This window comes from Equus przewalskii, chromosome 7 (genome assembly GCF_037783145.1).
Source record: "Equus przewalskii isolate Varuska chromosome 7, EquPr2, whole genome shotgun sequence".
NCBI classification, from domain to species: Eukaryota; Metazoa; Chordata; class Mammalia; order Perissodactyla; family Equidae; genus Equus; species Equus przewalskii.
The window spans coordinates 13,036,963-13,050,136 of record NC_091837.1 but is presented as its reverse complement, the minus strand read 5'-3'; the positions used below and the strand labels follow the sequence as shown (position 1 = coordinate 13,050,136).

Genomic DNA, 13,174 nt, shown 5'->3' with positions numbered 1-13,174 from the left:
AGCCAGATGGCAGAGATGCATAGGGCGAGGTCCTGAATGCAGGCGCTCCTGTCCCTGTGGAGTTGAGGGCCCAGCACATGGATGTGTTCTGGTTCACCAGCCCGGGAGCTCCCCGAACCCCTTCTTCTGGGTGTTTATGGAGACTGCATGACATAGGCACAATTGATTAAATCATTGGCCATTGGTAGTTGATTTTGCCTCCAGCCCCTCTCTCCTCCCTAAATCGGGGGTGGGCGGGGTGGGGGGTGGGACTGAAAATTCCAGCCCTCTAATCAAGCTTGGTTCCCTTGGCAACCAGCCCCCATCCCAAGGTGCTTTCCAAAGTCAGCTCATTAACATAACAGAAGACACCTTTATTTCTCTCATCTCTTAGGAAATTCCAAGGGTTTTAGGAACTCTGCCAAGAAAGGGACAAAGACCAAATATGTATTTCTTATTATAAATCACAATATCACCCCTTGGGGACCATGTTTGAATGGGCTTGTTTGCATCATTCATTCATTCACTGGCTCACTCACTTCTTGAGCCCTTCGTCTACACCGGGTTCTGAGGAATCAGGTGAGACTCCTCAGCCACCGGGCCGACCTCAGTCCCCTCCACCCCCAATTTAAGGCCCCCTTTGGAAGGGCTCTACGGCTGGTCTAGCTCACTGAAGCTTCCAGGGCAGGAAGCTTGGGGCCAGACTCGCAAGCAGCTTCCTCAGTGCCCGCTTCCTGTACCCCTGCAGGGTGGCCATGCCCATCAGTGTCTCCAACCCCGACCTGCTGAGGCACAGCACCGAGCTTTTCATGGACAGTGGCTTCTCCCCTCTGTGCCAGCGGATGGGGGCCATGGTCGCCTTCAGGAGATTCGAGGACTTCACCAGGTACCCGGCGTGGCCCCGCCTCCCAGATACCCCCAGCAGAGGGGCTGGGCGAGCGTCCCCTGACCCCCACCCATTCATTTGACACACCGGGTGGGGGCGGCCCAGACAGATGGCACAGAGAGTTCATAATAACAGAATGAGAATGTCATCACAGCCGAGAGTGTGGGCTTCTGTGTCAGCCTGCCTGCCTTTGAATTCTGATTCTGTGCTCCCTAACTGTGAGACTCGGAGCAAAGTATTTAACCTCTCTGTGCCTTAGTTTTCTCATCTGTATAGTGAGTATAACAGAAGGACCTACTTCATAGGGTCACCAGGAAAAGAAGCAAGATAGTACCTATTAAATATTTAAAGTGTAATTAGTATGTGAATAGGGTGCTCTATAAATGTCAGCTGTGGGAACCATTGTTGTTATCGCCCCTTTTCCACCCTGGTCCTGTGTGTTATGCAGGCCGCTTGGGTTACCTTGTACCTTCACAGCAGCCTTAGGAGGGTAGTGATTGCTTGATTATCCTCAGTTGACTCAGAGGGGTGAGGTTGGGAGGGTCTCCCAGCCAATGAAACGGGGGGCCCAGCTGGTGCCCAGAGCATTGGGTTGGACGTGTTTTCTTTCTTTCATGATCTCCCATCACACAGGCTCGTGCTTCCCTTTTGGGAAAGACCCCATCAGTGGTGCCTTAGGCCTAGTCAGGAGCCAAATGAGCTCTGCACAGGGGTGCAGGAGCTTGCAGTGGTGGTCAGGAAGGGGGAGGGCCTGGGTCTGACCTGGATGGCATAGGGCGCAGCCCCTCAGCCCTCCCTCTCTGCCCTGCGCCCCCAGAAACTTTGATGAAGTCATCTCCTGCTTCGCCAACGTGCCCAAGGACACGCCCCTCTTCAGCAAGGCCCTCACTTCCCTGTACTCCGAGGACGACAGCAAGGTAAGTGTCTGAGCCAGGAGCTAGCTGAGGAGGGGACGAGCTGGGGCCCTGGGCCCTTCTACTGCCCCGTCTTGGTTTTCTCTCCCAGAGCCACAGAGAAGAGCCAATCCACATCCTGAACGTGGCCCTTCAGTGGGCGGACCATCCGGAGGATGAGGAGCTGGTGCCGATTTTCCGGACGTTTGTGCAGTCCAAGGTGTGTCGGGCGTGCCTCTGGTTTGGGGGATGGCTATATGTATGCTCAAGGACCTCAGCTGCAAACGTGGAGCAGCTTGGTGCGTGTGGGTAGTAGAAACAGTGGGAAGGTGCTGTGTAACCTCAGGTAGGTTACTTCACCTCTCTGATTCTTAGTTTTCCCATCTGTAAAAATGGGATGCTGAGATTCTTGGCTCATAGATCTACCAGGCACGCTGTCTGGCTGTTAGTTCTTTACCCTCCTGACTTGGTCTCAACTTCAAGAACACCTGGAAATTTTCAGTTGTTCTTTTTAGTCTGTTTATCTATATATGTGTTGTATTCCCTGTATTATCCTGGTGGGAGGGACACCTCTTGTGTCTTCTGACTTGGCGTCCCTCAGTGGACCTGGCCTGGTGCTTCCTGGACAGGAGACATTGGGTGAATGACGCCAGGTTGTGGCTACTCCGTAAAAACTTAGGGGCGTTATTAGTGATTTACTTAGCCTGTAATTTATTAATCAACAGCGTGATGATGTTCATTGTACAAAATGTTTAAGGTGCAGACGAATCTGAAAAGCAGGTTTTAAAACGAAGCCCCGCCATCCAGAGGCTGCCCCTGTGGCGTATTTCCCTCCAGCCTGTTTGTTGCTGACATAGCTGATGTCCTTACTGGATTTTCAGTGTGGCAGCCCACGCATAGACGAGGTGACATCTGAGCTGATTGGGAGCTCGCCTGCCCCTCTAACCAAATCAGATGATGCTCAGGATGCTTGGTGGTTCTTACTTGGAGAGGGCGGTGGGAGGGATGTCGGAATCACCTGTGGAAGGTGTGGGCAGTGAGGAATCCTGCAGTATGCCCGACTGTGCCGTGGGTACCACGTGGCCATGAAAGCAAGGAACCAGTTCTCTAAATACCCAGAGGATATCGATGAGCCAGAAAAGATTGAATGTGTGTATTTCTGTACGTATAAGTGTGTTACATGTGCATGTGTCATATATATGTGTGTGTGTGCATATATGTATATAAAACATAGTGAAGAGAGGGGAGCTAAAGGAACCTGCATCCACTGGGGAAAGGAAAGACAGTTTTTATATTTTCTATAGTATTTAAAAATTTTACATTACGCAGATACATGTGTACACATGCACACTTGGATACATACACGTTCACACACGCACATACACATTCACGCACACCTTGAGTTGAGAACCAAAAATCAGGCTCCCAGTAACCAGGCTGGTCCTCTCACATTGGAATCCGCTTCATTTTGCGCTTTATCCTGCTCTCTTTCCAACCCACATTCTGTGAGGGATTCTTTTGTGTATGTCTGCTTACCTTTTTGTGAAATGGGCCAAAACTATTCATTTCTCCTAACAACTTTCCTTGTCTTATGGACAAATTAAACAATAACTTTATTTTCTTGTCTTTTGGGGTTTTTCTTTCCTCGTAAAATTGTCTATATAAAGAGCCAGCCCTGATCGCCTAGTGGTTAAAGTTTGACACGCTCTGCTTTGGCAGTCCGGGTTTGGTTCCCAGACACGGACCCACACCACTCATTCGCTCACATAGAAGAACCAAAAGAACTTACAACTATAGGCAACTATGTACTGGGGCTTTGGGGGTGGGAGGGAGAAGAGAAAAAAAAAAGGAAGATTGGCAACAGATGTCAGCTTAGGGCAAATCTTCCCCTGCAAAAATAAAAAACTGTCTATAAATGAAATTATACAGTTTGTACTTTCTGTATCAGGCTTTTTTACTCAACTTTTTAAAAATATAACAGTGCTCCTCCCCAGCAATTTCATTAAAGATTTCATGAAATGTTAAAAAATATGTATACGTGTATATATGTATTTTTATATATCAGCTTTATTGAATTTAATTCATATACTATGCTATTCCCCCATTTAAAATGTACAACTCAGTGCTTTTTGGTGTATTCATAGAATTGTGGAACCATCACCAAAATTATATTTTAGAACAATTTCACCAGCCCCCACCCCCCAAAAAAACCCTGTCCCCATTAGCAATCACTCTTCATTTTCCCCCAGCCCAACACCCTCCCTGCCGCCCTAGACAACCCCTAATCTATTTCCTGTCTCTGTGGATTTGCCCATATATTTTGGATATTTCATATAAGTGGAATCATACAATATCAGGTATTTCGTGACAGGCGTCTTTCATTTAGTGTAACATTTTCAAGGTTCTTCCATGTGGCAACGTGTATCAGTACTTCATTCCTTTTTGTGGCCAAATGCTCTTCTATTGTGTTTGGTTTTTAATGCAGAAAGACATCCTCGCGGGTTGTGGACTCCGAAGAATCACATTCCTGATTGCCCAGCAGGTCAGTCCGATTCTCAGGGCGCATGCATGAGTCTTTCCGTCCTTCAGGGCTCAGTGCCTTCGATCTGACAATTACTCTGTAGCCGGGGTTGGAAGAGATCAATTGCTAGAGAAGAGACGGCCTTCCAGATTATTCATTCTAGAAGCAGACTGGGTTATGGTTAAAAATCACAAAGCAGGTATACAAATGTTTAAATGAGTCTTGGTTGATTTAATTGTCTTTTTATGGATTTCTTTTTGCAGAAAGAATTTCCCAAGTTTTTCACATTCAGAGCAAGAGATGAGGTATGACGAAAAGCGACGGTATTGTTCTCTCTTCTCTGGCATCTATGATATTCGGGGAGACTAAAGTCCCCAGTCCTTAAGGTATCTCCATGTTCTAGAACATGCTACCTTTATGTCGACCTCGGCCTTCCTCCGGGATTGTATTTCCAGTGAGAGCCCTTGTTTCCATACGGAGCTCAGGCCTCGAGTTTCCTGCCTTTTCAGCCTTTGCTGCAGGTTTCTCTCTCACCTGGATGGTTTTTGTACTTACTGATGCGCTCGGGAAGATGGTTCTCCCAACCTCTTCTTATCTTCTTCTAGAACAACAGTTGGCAAACTGTGGCTTGCAGGTCAGCCTCGCGTTTTAATAAACAGTTTGATGGGAATGAGGCCAGACCAAGTCCATGACTGTTGTCCACTGTGGCTTTCTCGCCCCAGCGGGAGAATCGAGTAGCTGTGGCAGAGGTCTGCTCCCTCAGTCCTCTGGCCCTTTAGGAAAAAGTTTGCTGAGAGCCCTGTTGTAGATCATTGGGCTTGTTCCCAGCACGGCTTCGAGGCTCCAGCAAATTCAGTACTTTGTATTTTAATTTATCCAAAGCCTTCCTTTTCTCGTTAAGACCTGTGCTTTCTTGAGCTCCTTCGGTTTCTCTTTGGTTTAGTCTCCAGCACTGTCAGTCAGTGACCAGCTTCCCCAAAGAAACCAGGGTCGAGTGGCCTCTGGAGGAATGCTCTGTGCTGTGAGAGATGGAGAACAGCCTGGCTGTGCTGGCAGGTGCTGGGGACGAGCGAGGCTCACCCAGGAGTCCAGAGGCCTGTGCCCCCTCATCAGACTTGCAGTGCCCATGGCTCTCCTCTGGCGCTTCGCAAGATCCCAAATCTCTTGAGCCCTGGGCTTGCTCACAGTTAGGAGACGCAGTGCCTACTACGTTCCTGAGTGCTGAACTCAGAGACCCCAGGGTCTGCAGGGCGGGGCGGGGCTCAAGCAGGCACGCGGCCCCCACGTCAAACTCCGCCTACGTCCGTGTCTCTTCTTCTCTCTGGTCGGCCCACAGTTCGCAGAAGATCGCATTTACCGGCACCTGGAGCCCGCCCTGGCCTTCCAGCTGGAGCTCAGCCGGATGCGCAACTTCGATCTGACCGCCGTGCCCTGTGCCAACCACAAGATGCACCTCTACCTGGGCGCTGCGAAGGTGAAGGAGGGCGCGGAGGTGACGGACCACAGGTTCTTCATCCGCGCCATCATCAGGCACTCGGACCTGATCACGAAGGTGAAATGTCACAGGGGTTCTTTCTGCCTCTGAGCTTCTGGCTCGTGCCTTCCCTTCTTGGACTCCCTGCTCTGTGCCGGGCCCTGGGCTGCATGCTGCGGGTCCCAGGTGCTCTGGGCACACCCAGCCCTGCCCTTGTGACGCTCCAGTGTGGAGCATGGAGGTGGACAGCAAAGTAGCCTATTTTCCTATGCCGGCTGGTGGCATGTGGCTCTGTTTCTTGTGTCACATGGAGCTCTCTGCGTGAGAAGAGAATCCATAGGATGGAAAGATGCTGGTTTGTTAAGAGACTCTCTTGTATTTGCTGGAGGGGTGCATGATCATTTTTCACTGGTTCTTGCACTTCGGACAGTAACCATGGGCCGCCCCTGTGGCATGGTGGTTAAGTTCCTGCGCTCTACCGCGGCAGCCTGGGGTCCACATGTTCGGATCCCAGGAGCGGACATACACACCGCTCATCAAGCCATGCTGTGGTGGCATCCCACATAAACTAGAGGAAGATTGGCACAGCTGATAGCTCAGGGATAATCTTCTTCAAGCAAAAAGAGGAACATTGGCAACTGACGTTACTTCAGTTGCCAATCTTCCTCACCAAAAGAAGAAAAATAACCCATGATTATGTGTGAAAATTTCAAACAATACTGAAAATCACCTTTAAAAGTCAGGAAGGACCCAGAATCCTGCCACCCAGGGGTGAGCCCTGTTGGTGACCTTTTCCAGGCCTAATTCCATACATAGAGTTATAGGTGTAATGTTACAGATGGGAGCTCAGCACGGACAAATCATTTGAAGGCTAGTCTTTTTACTGGTCAGCTGCTTGTCCATGTTAATAGAGATGATCCACTCCATGGTATTTCCTTGCACGGAAGTACCGTATGTATGTAATGTTTTTTTACTAATCCTCCATTGATGGATGTTCAGCTAATCTCAGTTTTTTGCTGCTTCAGTCAACTAGATATGTTAATAGGTTTTATTAGTATTCAGGTGTGGTAAGGCTGACAGATGAGGAGACACATGCCATTGAAAAGATAGCTTGTTACTCACAATGCCCAAGGGGAGGGGACACGTCGTGCCATGTGGGCCACGTGGGGACGCCCCAGGGTTGGCCAGGAGGCGGAGGGAGAGGGCGACACCAGGCGAGAGGCCTTATTGTGGTTTCTGCAGGAAGGAAAGGGTGAGGCAGGGAAAGCAGGCTTGTGATTGGCTAGTCTGAACAATTCCAGCAGCTTCTGGAGCACAGGGCGTGTTCCTTGTCATCTGGTACCTGGGCTTGGGGTGACTAGGGCAGGGCGATAGGGGCCCAGAGTGTGAGAACGCAATACAGGAGGTGGTTGGGGTGTGGACGTTTGAGAAGTGTGCTCCCGGGTGAGCTGTGTGTCATCTCCTGACCTGGCTAACCCTGCCTCAGTCAGCTGGGGTCAGCAGGGCCCCAGTTGTCCAAGCATCAGGGTGAGGAGAGAAAGACTTGGTGCCCACGCTCGAGAGCCTTTCACATCCTGCGCCTGGGGAGACAGGGCTCTGCTGTTCTCGCCTGGGGATCCTTTCAGAGGAGGGGAATGTTTTCCTGTCCCCCTCCTCTCTGAGGCTGTGTTTCTGGCCACCTGGAGCGGGCCCTGTGTCCCTTGCCGCAGCGCTGCCCCTCCCGCCTTTGGCAGGAAGCGTCCTTCGAGTACCTGCAGAATGAGGGTGAGCGGCTGCTCCTGGAGGCCATGGACGAGCTGGAGGTGGCCTTCAACAACACCAGCGTGCGCACCGACTGCAACCACATCTTCCTCAACTTCGTGCCCACCGTCATCATGGACCCCTCCAAGGTCTTGCCTCTGGGGGACCCTCACTGGGCTCTGGGTTCAGCTTCTCCAGGACCTCTGGTTCTTCACAGCATGCTGCTTTGGGGTATTGTCTCCTGGCACTCGAGACCCGAGTTCCAGGATGTGTATGTGTGTGTTTGAACCTCAGTTGCTGCCGGTGGAGACCAAGCCTCCGGTCATTTAATTCTAGATCCCTATTTGAGCCACTGCCTTTAGGACTGTCCCTGTTCTGGTGTTCACCCTCCATGGGCACGCTTTACTCATAGGACAACACAGATGTCCCAAATGCTTCAAAGCAAAGTTTTGTCCTCTCCCTGGCTCCAGGCTCTGTCGGGTACTCCACTGGCTGGTTCATGAGCAGGCAGTTTATGGTGGTCTTATGGAAGGAGTCCTGGCAACAGCCTGGCATGTGTAGGGTGCAGAGGGCCCATGCAGAGGCCCCAACGCCACTAGTCCGCATAGTTCCCGGAGGAAAAAAGGCACAGGCTGGAGGTGCATGATGGAGATAAAGACAGTGTAACGTAGGAGTACTCGCTCTGTCTCTCACCAGCCTCGGTTTCCTTCTCTGTCAGTGGGGCATAAAAATGCCAGCCTCTCTGAGTGATTACGAAGACAGAATGATCGAGCGAGCTTTAAAGGCTTAGCCTGGTGCTTTTGGTTATTATTAGCTGATAGTTGCTGGATGCGTACTATGTCCCAGGCATTTTGCATTCGCTCTATCTCGCTATCCCATTATCAGTGCTAGGGATAGTACAAGTGTACGCAGAATGGGCTGTGAAGTTGGTGTTGCCATGGTTTGGGGCAGATCGAGGAGTCGGTGCGCTCCATGGTGATGCGCTACGGCAGCCGGCTGTGGAAGCTCCGCGTGCTGCAGGCTGAGGTCAAGATCAACATCCGCCAGACCACCACCGACAGTGCGACTCCCATCCGCCTGTTCATCACCAACGAGTCAGGCTACTACCTGGACATCAGCCTCTACAGAGAAGTCACTGACCCCAGATCTGGAAACGTAAGGCTGGGCGGGGCCCCGGCGGGCCAAGTCAGAGCAGAGGCTGCTTGGGAGAGCAAGGCATAGACAAAAACGGCATTCGGTGGCTGTCTTGCCTTGCCAGGTGGGATTGGGGTCGCTCCTCGGAGCTTTAGGATAAACGTGTTAGCTTCTGAATGGCAGTCGTTCCTTCCCCCAGGGAGGAGAATGAATCCAAAGTTTAGTCCGTTGTAGGACCATATTTGGCTAAGATGTGGAGTACTGTGGTTGAGTATAACGCACCTTCCAGACTGGTTCACTTGGGGCAGTGGGCATTTTCCCCCATTATATTTCAGAACAGACTTTTATAAAGTCAATCAAATATTCTATTGACTGCCGTTTTTAAATATATAATTTTTGTTTTGAAACAGACTCTTAAGAGGTTGCAAAAATAGTACAAAGAGTTCTGATGTGCCCTTCACCCGACTTCCCGATGATAACATCTTACATAACTGTAGGATGTTGTCAAAGCAGGAAATTGACACTGGTACCATAGGGTTAGCTGGAATGCGGACCTTGTTCAGATTTCACCAGTTTGTATGTCCTCTTGTTCGTGTGTGAGTGTACAGTCGTATGATACTTGCAGTTTTCGAGCTCTGTTCCCCATCTCCCTCTGTCCTCCTCGTTCTGGTTGCCCACAGCGGCAGAGAGGAACGTTGGCTCTCCCAGGCCCTGACTTTGTTCTGTGACGTGACACGCTTTCCTTCCCCCCGTTGCGGTTCCACTGAGGACCGGTTAGAAATAAAGTGGGCAGGAGCGTGGTTCCCTGAGACTTGCCTGCCTCACTCTCTGTTTTCCTCTTTCTGGTCCAGATCATGTTTCACTCCTTTGGCAACAAACAAGGGCCCCAGCACGGGATGCTGATCAACACTCCATACGTCACCAAGGACCTGCTTCAGGCCAAGCGATTCCAGGCTCAGTCCCTGGGGACCACCTACGTGTACGACCTCCCGGAGATGTTCAGGCAGGCAAGTCCTGCGGTCAGGCCCAGCACCCCTGGGCTCCCTTAGGAACTCCACCAGCACCACACTCCTCTGTCCTCAGCTACTCTTCTGAAGACCCCAGCCTAGATAACAAGGCCCTCATGAAGAAAAAGAAGTTAACATTGGGAATGACTTCATAGTATTTTTTTCTAAAATAAACCTTTTATTTCTTTTTCTTTTTTTGAGGAAGCTTAGCCCTGAGCTAACTACTGCCAATCCTCCACTTTTTGCTGAGGAAGATTGGCTCTGAGCTAACATCTGCTGCCAATCCTCCTCTTTTCTCTGAGGAAGACTGGCCCTGAGCTAACATCCGTGCCCATCTTCCTCTACTTTCTATGTGGGAGGCCTGCCACAGCATGGCTTGCCAAGCGGTGACATGTCTGCACCTGGGATCCGGACTGGCGGACCCCGGGCTGCCAAAGTGGAGCGTGCACACTTAACCGCTGCACCACCTGGCTGGCCCCATAAAGTAAACCTAATTTTATCCCAACGATGAAAGTAATATCAGATAAGAACTTCAGAAAATACAGGACAGTGGAAAGAAAAAAAGAGTAACTGATAGTTCCATGTCCTAAAAACAAATTGCTTGACGTTTTGATGTGTTTCCTTCTGGTCTTTTAAATACTTACTTATTAAGTATTTGCCACTTACCAGGCACCATTTTCAGGGCAGATAGACCGTGAGGAAGAGGGTGGGGTCACGGCCTTTGAGGAAGTTTTAGTCTACTTTTAAAAAATAACGTTTGTTGTGTTCTTCTGATTATTAAAGCATACATTGGAAAATATAGCAAAATAGGAATAAGCGAATTCAATTTTACCCGTATGTGATCTGTCCACTGTTGGTGACTGCAGTCGCATTTTAGTGTATTTCCTTCTGGTATGTTTTCTATGCCTTCATTTTTCTATGTAGTAGGCCCTTTGGAGGCACTGAGCACACTGGCACTGGAGACCTGGATGTCCGTTTCCCTCCCCTCCACTGCACTGTGGATGCTGCTCGTGGACCGTCGGCTGCAGGCAGGAAAGCATCAGTGCACTCAGGCGTAGGAGATGCAGAATAGGAGGAGGAGCTGCTGTCTAGGGTCGCTCAGGCACGGGTCTGAATCCTGGCTCTGTCCTTTGTTTCCTGTGTGTCCTGAAGGAGGGCAAGTTCCTTCACCTCTCTGGGCCACTTTCCTCCTCTGTAAAACGAGGAGAATAGCAGTACCTACGTCACAAGGTTGTTGTGAGAAATAGATATAAAGTATTCAGTAGGTGCTTAATAAATGGAAACTTTTGTGATTAAGAATGTCATCGTCTGTATCCTTTTGCCTCTGACCTCAAAGGCCGTAGGGTAAGAAACAGACAAATGAGGAGCAAATCCATTCCCTTTCTTTCAGCTACAGAGACAGAATACTAAGGACAATGCTTAAATTTGAAAACTTAGACGAAGTGGAAAATTTCTGAGAAAAATGTATCTTATCAAAAGTGACTCAAAAAATAGAAAATCTAAATAGATTATAAGCATTAAAGAAGTTGAATTAATAGTTTAAAAAGTCTATTCACTAAAATTGAGCCCAGATGATTTTACAACAATTTCTGTCAAACCTTCAAGGAACAGATAATTCTGTTATGGTGTGCGAGTTGTTTAGAGAGTAGGAAAAAAAGGGAATGCTTCTTAACTCATTTTATCGGGTTATTGCCTTAATATTAATCTCAGGGAAGAACATTAGGAGAAGGGCTTTATTATCTCATTTACGAACATGGACACAAAAATCATAAATAAAACATTAGCAAGTGAAGTCCAGTAACAATTAAAGGAAAATTTAGACCAAGTAGGGTTTATCTTGTGACTTCTTATAGGATTTGATATTAAGAAGTCTATCCATATAATTTACCATATTAATAGATTAAGAAGAAACTTAAATTTCTCAATAGGTGCAAAGAAAGTATTTGACAAGACAGCATCTGTTTATAATAAAATCTTTTAATAAGCTAGGAATAGAAAGGAATTTATTTATCTTGATAAAAAATCGCAACCTGAAATGAATAGCACCTGACGGGGAAATGTTGGAAGTGTTCTTTTCCCAGACAAGACAGAAGTGCCCATTATCAGCACTTCTAGTCAATGTTTTTTATTGGAGTTCCTGGCCAATGCAAAAAGATGAGCAAAAGAAATAAAAAGTGTAAAGACTGGAAAGAAAAAAGCAAAATGGTGCTTTTTGCAGATGATGGAAATGCCTATATAAGAAATCCAAGAGAATCTGTGGAACTAATTAGGTACTACAGCAAGAATGCCAGATGCAAGATCGGTATGCAAAAATTAATTGCATTCTCATAGACCAGCAGTAATTGTAAAATGGAATTTGAAAAAAAAATGCCATTTACAATATTAAGATCAGTTAGAAGGTTACCTAGGAATAAATTAATTAAAAAACCATACAAGACCTTTATGGAGGAAATTTTAAAACTTTATCAAAATACTTTAAGCCTAGATAAATGGAGAGAGATATCATGCTCACGAGTGATGGGAAGATTTCATTGTTGGAAAGATATTAGTTCTGCCTAAATTAATAAGTTCCTTATAATTCCAGGGTTTTTTTGTGAAACTTAATTCCTATGGAAAAGCAAAAGCCCATTAACAGCAAAAACAATTTTGGAAAAGAAGAAAGTCAGGAGGACTTGTCTTAGCAGATGCCGTTACTGATTTTAAAGCAGCAGTACTTAATACTCAGAAGTGGTATTGTAATGGAGCTAGATAAATAGACCAATGGAATAGAACAGAGCCAGGAGTCAGACCCACTCAGAAACAGAACCCCGACAAAGGGCAGAGGTGAGATTGTGAATGAAGGGAACAGACTTCACTAAAAGCTACATGGAAATTGCTTATCTATTTAAAAAAAATCAATTTCGATTTCTACCTCATCCAGCATACGAAAATGAATTTCAAGAGGATTAAAGCCACTACGAGTCAGTTAAAAGCATAAATTACATAGGAAAAGACCCACAAATTTGATTACATTAAAATTTAAAAGTTCTTTATGCAAAAGAGAAAAGATAAGTCCCAGATCGGAAGAATATGTTTCAATGCCTATTACCAGCAAGGGATCAGAACTAGATTATCTACAGATAAATCAATTAGGAAAAAACAAGCAGAGCTATAAAAAATATAGGCAGGAGTTATAAACGGGAAATTGGCAAAAAGAAACTCACCTGGTCAATGAGCATCTTCAGAGATGTCCACCTCACTAGTAATCGGGGGTACAGAGCAGGGCCACAGTGAAATGTCACACCCGAAAGGTGGGTTCACATCTTTGAACCAAACTAAGTATTGGCAAGTGTATGGAGCAAAGGAGTTCTTACACATTCTTCCTGGGACCGTAGAGGGCTTCACAAAATTTGAGAGCGATTTGATAATACCAAGTAAAGTTGAAGTGTCACATGCTCTGTGTCCTGGGGGTGCCGCTCCTGGGTATAGGCCCGGTGAACTTCCCATCCATGTTTATGAGAAGAAACCATAAGGATGTTTGTTACGGCCTTTTGGTAATAC

General features: G+C 47.5%; 1 protein-coding gene across 9 annotated transcripts in view; it reads left to right on the top strand.

Annotated features, from left to right (window-relative positions):
• Window positions 1-13,174, top strand: part of ACACB (acetyl-CoA carboxylase beta) — a 101,167-nt gene that overhangs the window by 70,153 nt on the left and 17,840 nt on the right. For 5 of the 9 annotated variants that reach the window (XM_070627026.1, XM_070627025.1, XM_070627027.1 and 2 more), the window contains 9 exons: window positions 728-865; window positions 1,683-1,782; window positions 1,871-1,978; window positions 4,244-4,300; window positions 4,543-4,584; window positions 5,616-5,831; window positions 7,487-7,642; window positions 8,445-8,648; window positions 9,479-9,634. In XM_070627026.1, coding sequence (XP_070483127.1) covers window positions 728-865; window positions 1,683-1,782; window positions 1,871-1,978; window positions 4,244-4,300; window positions 4,543-4,584; window positions 5,616-5,831; window positions 7,487-7,642; window positions 8,445-8,648; window positions 9,479-9,634 — 1,177 coding nt within the window. Of the gene's footprint in view, window positions 1-727; window positions 866-1,682; window positions 1,783-1,870; window positions 1,979-4,243; window positions 4,301-4,542; window positions 4,585-5,615; window positions 5,832-7,486; window positions 7,643-8,444; window positions 8,649-9,478; window positions 9,635-10,558; window positions 10,934-13,174 lie in introns of those variants that run through there. The other 4 variants (XM_070627031.1, XM_070627032.1, XM_070627033.1 and 1 more) reach the window with 1 other exon arrangement.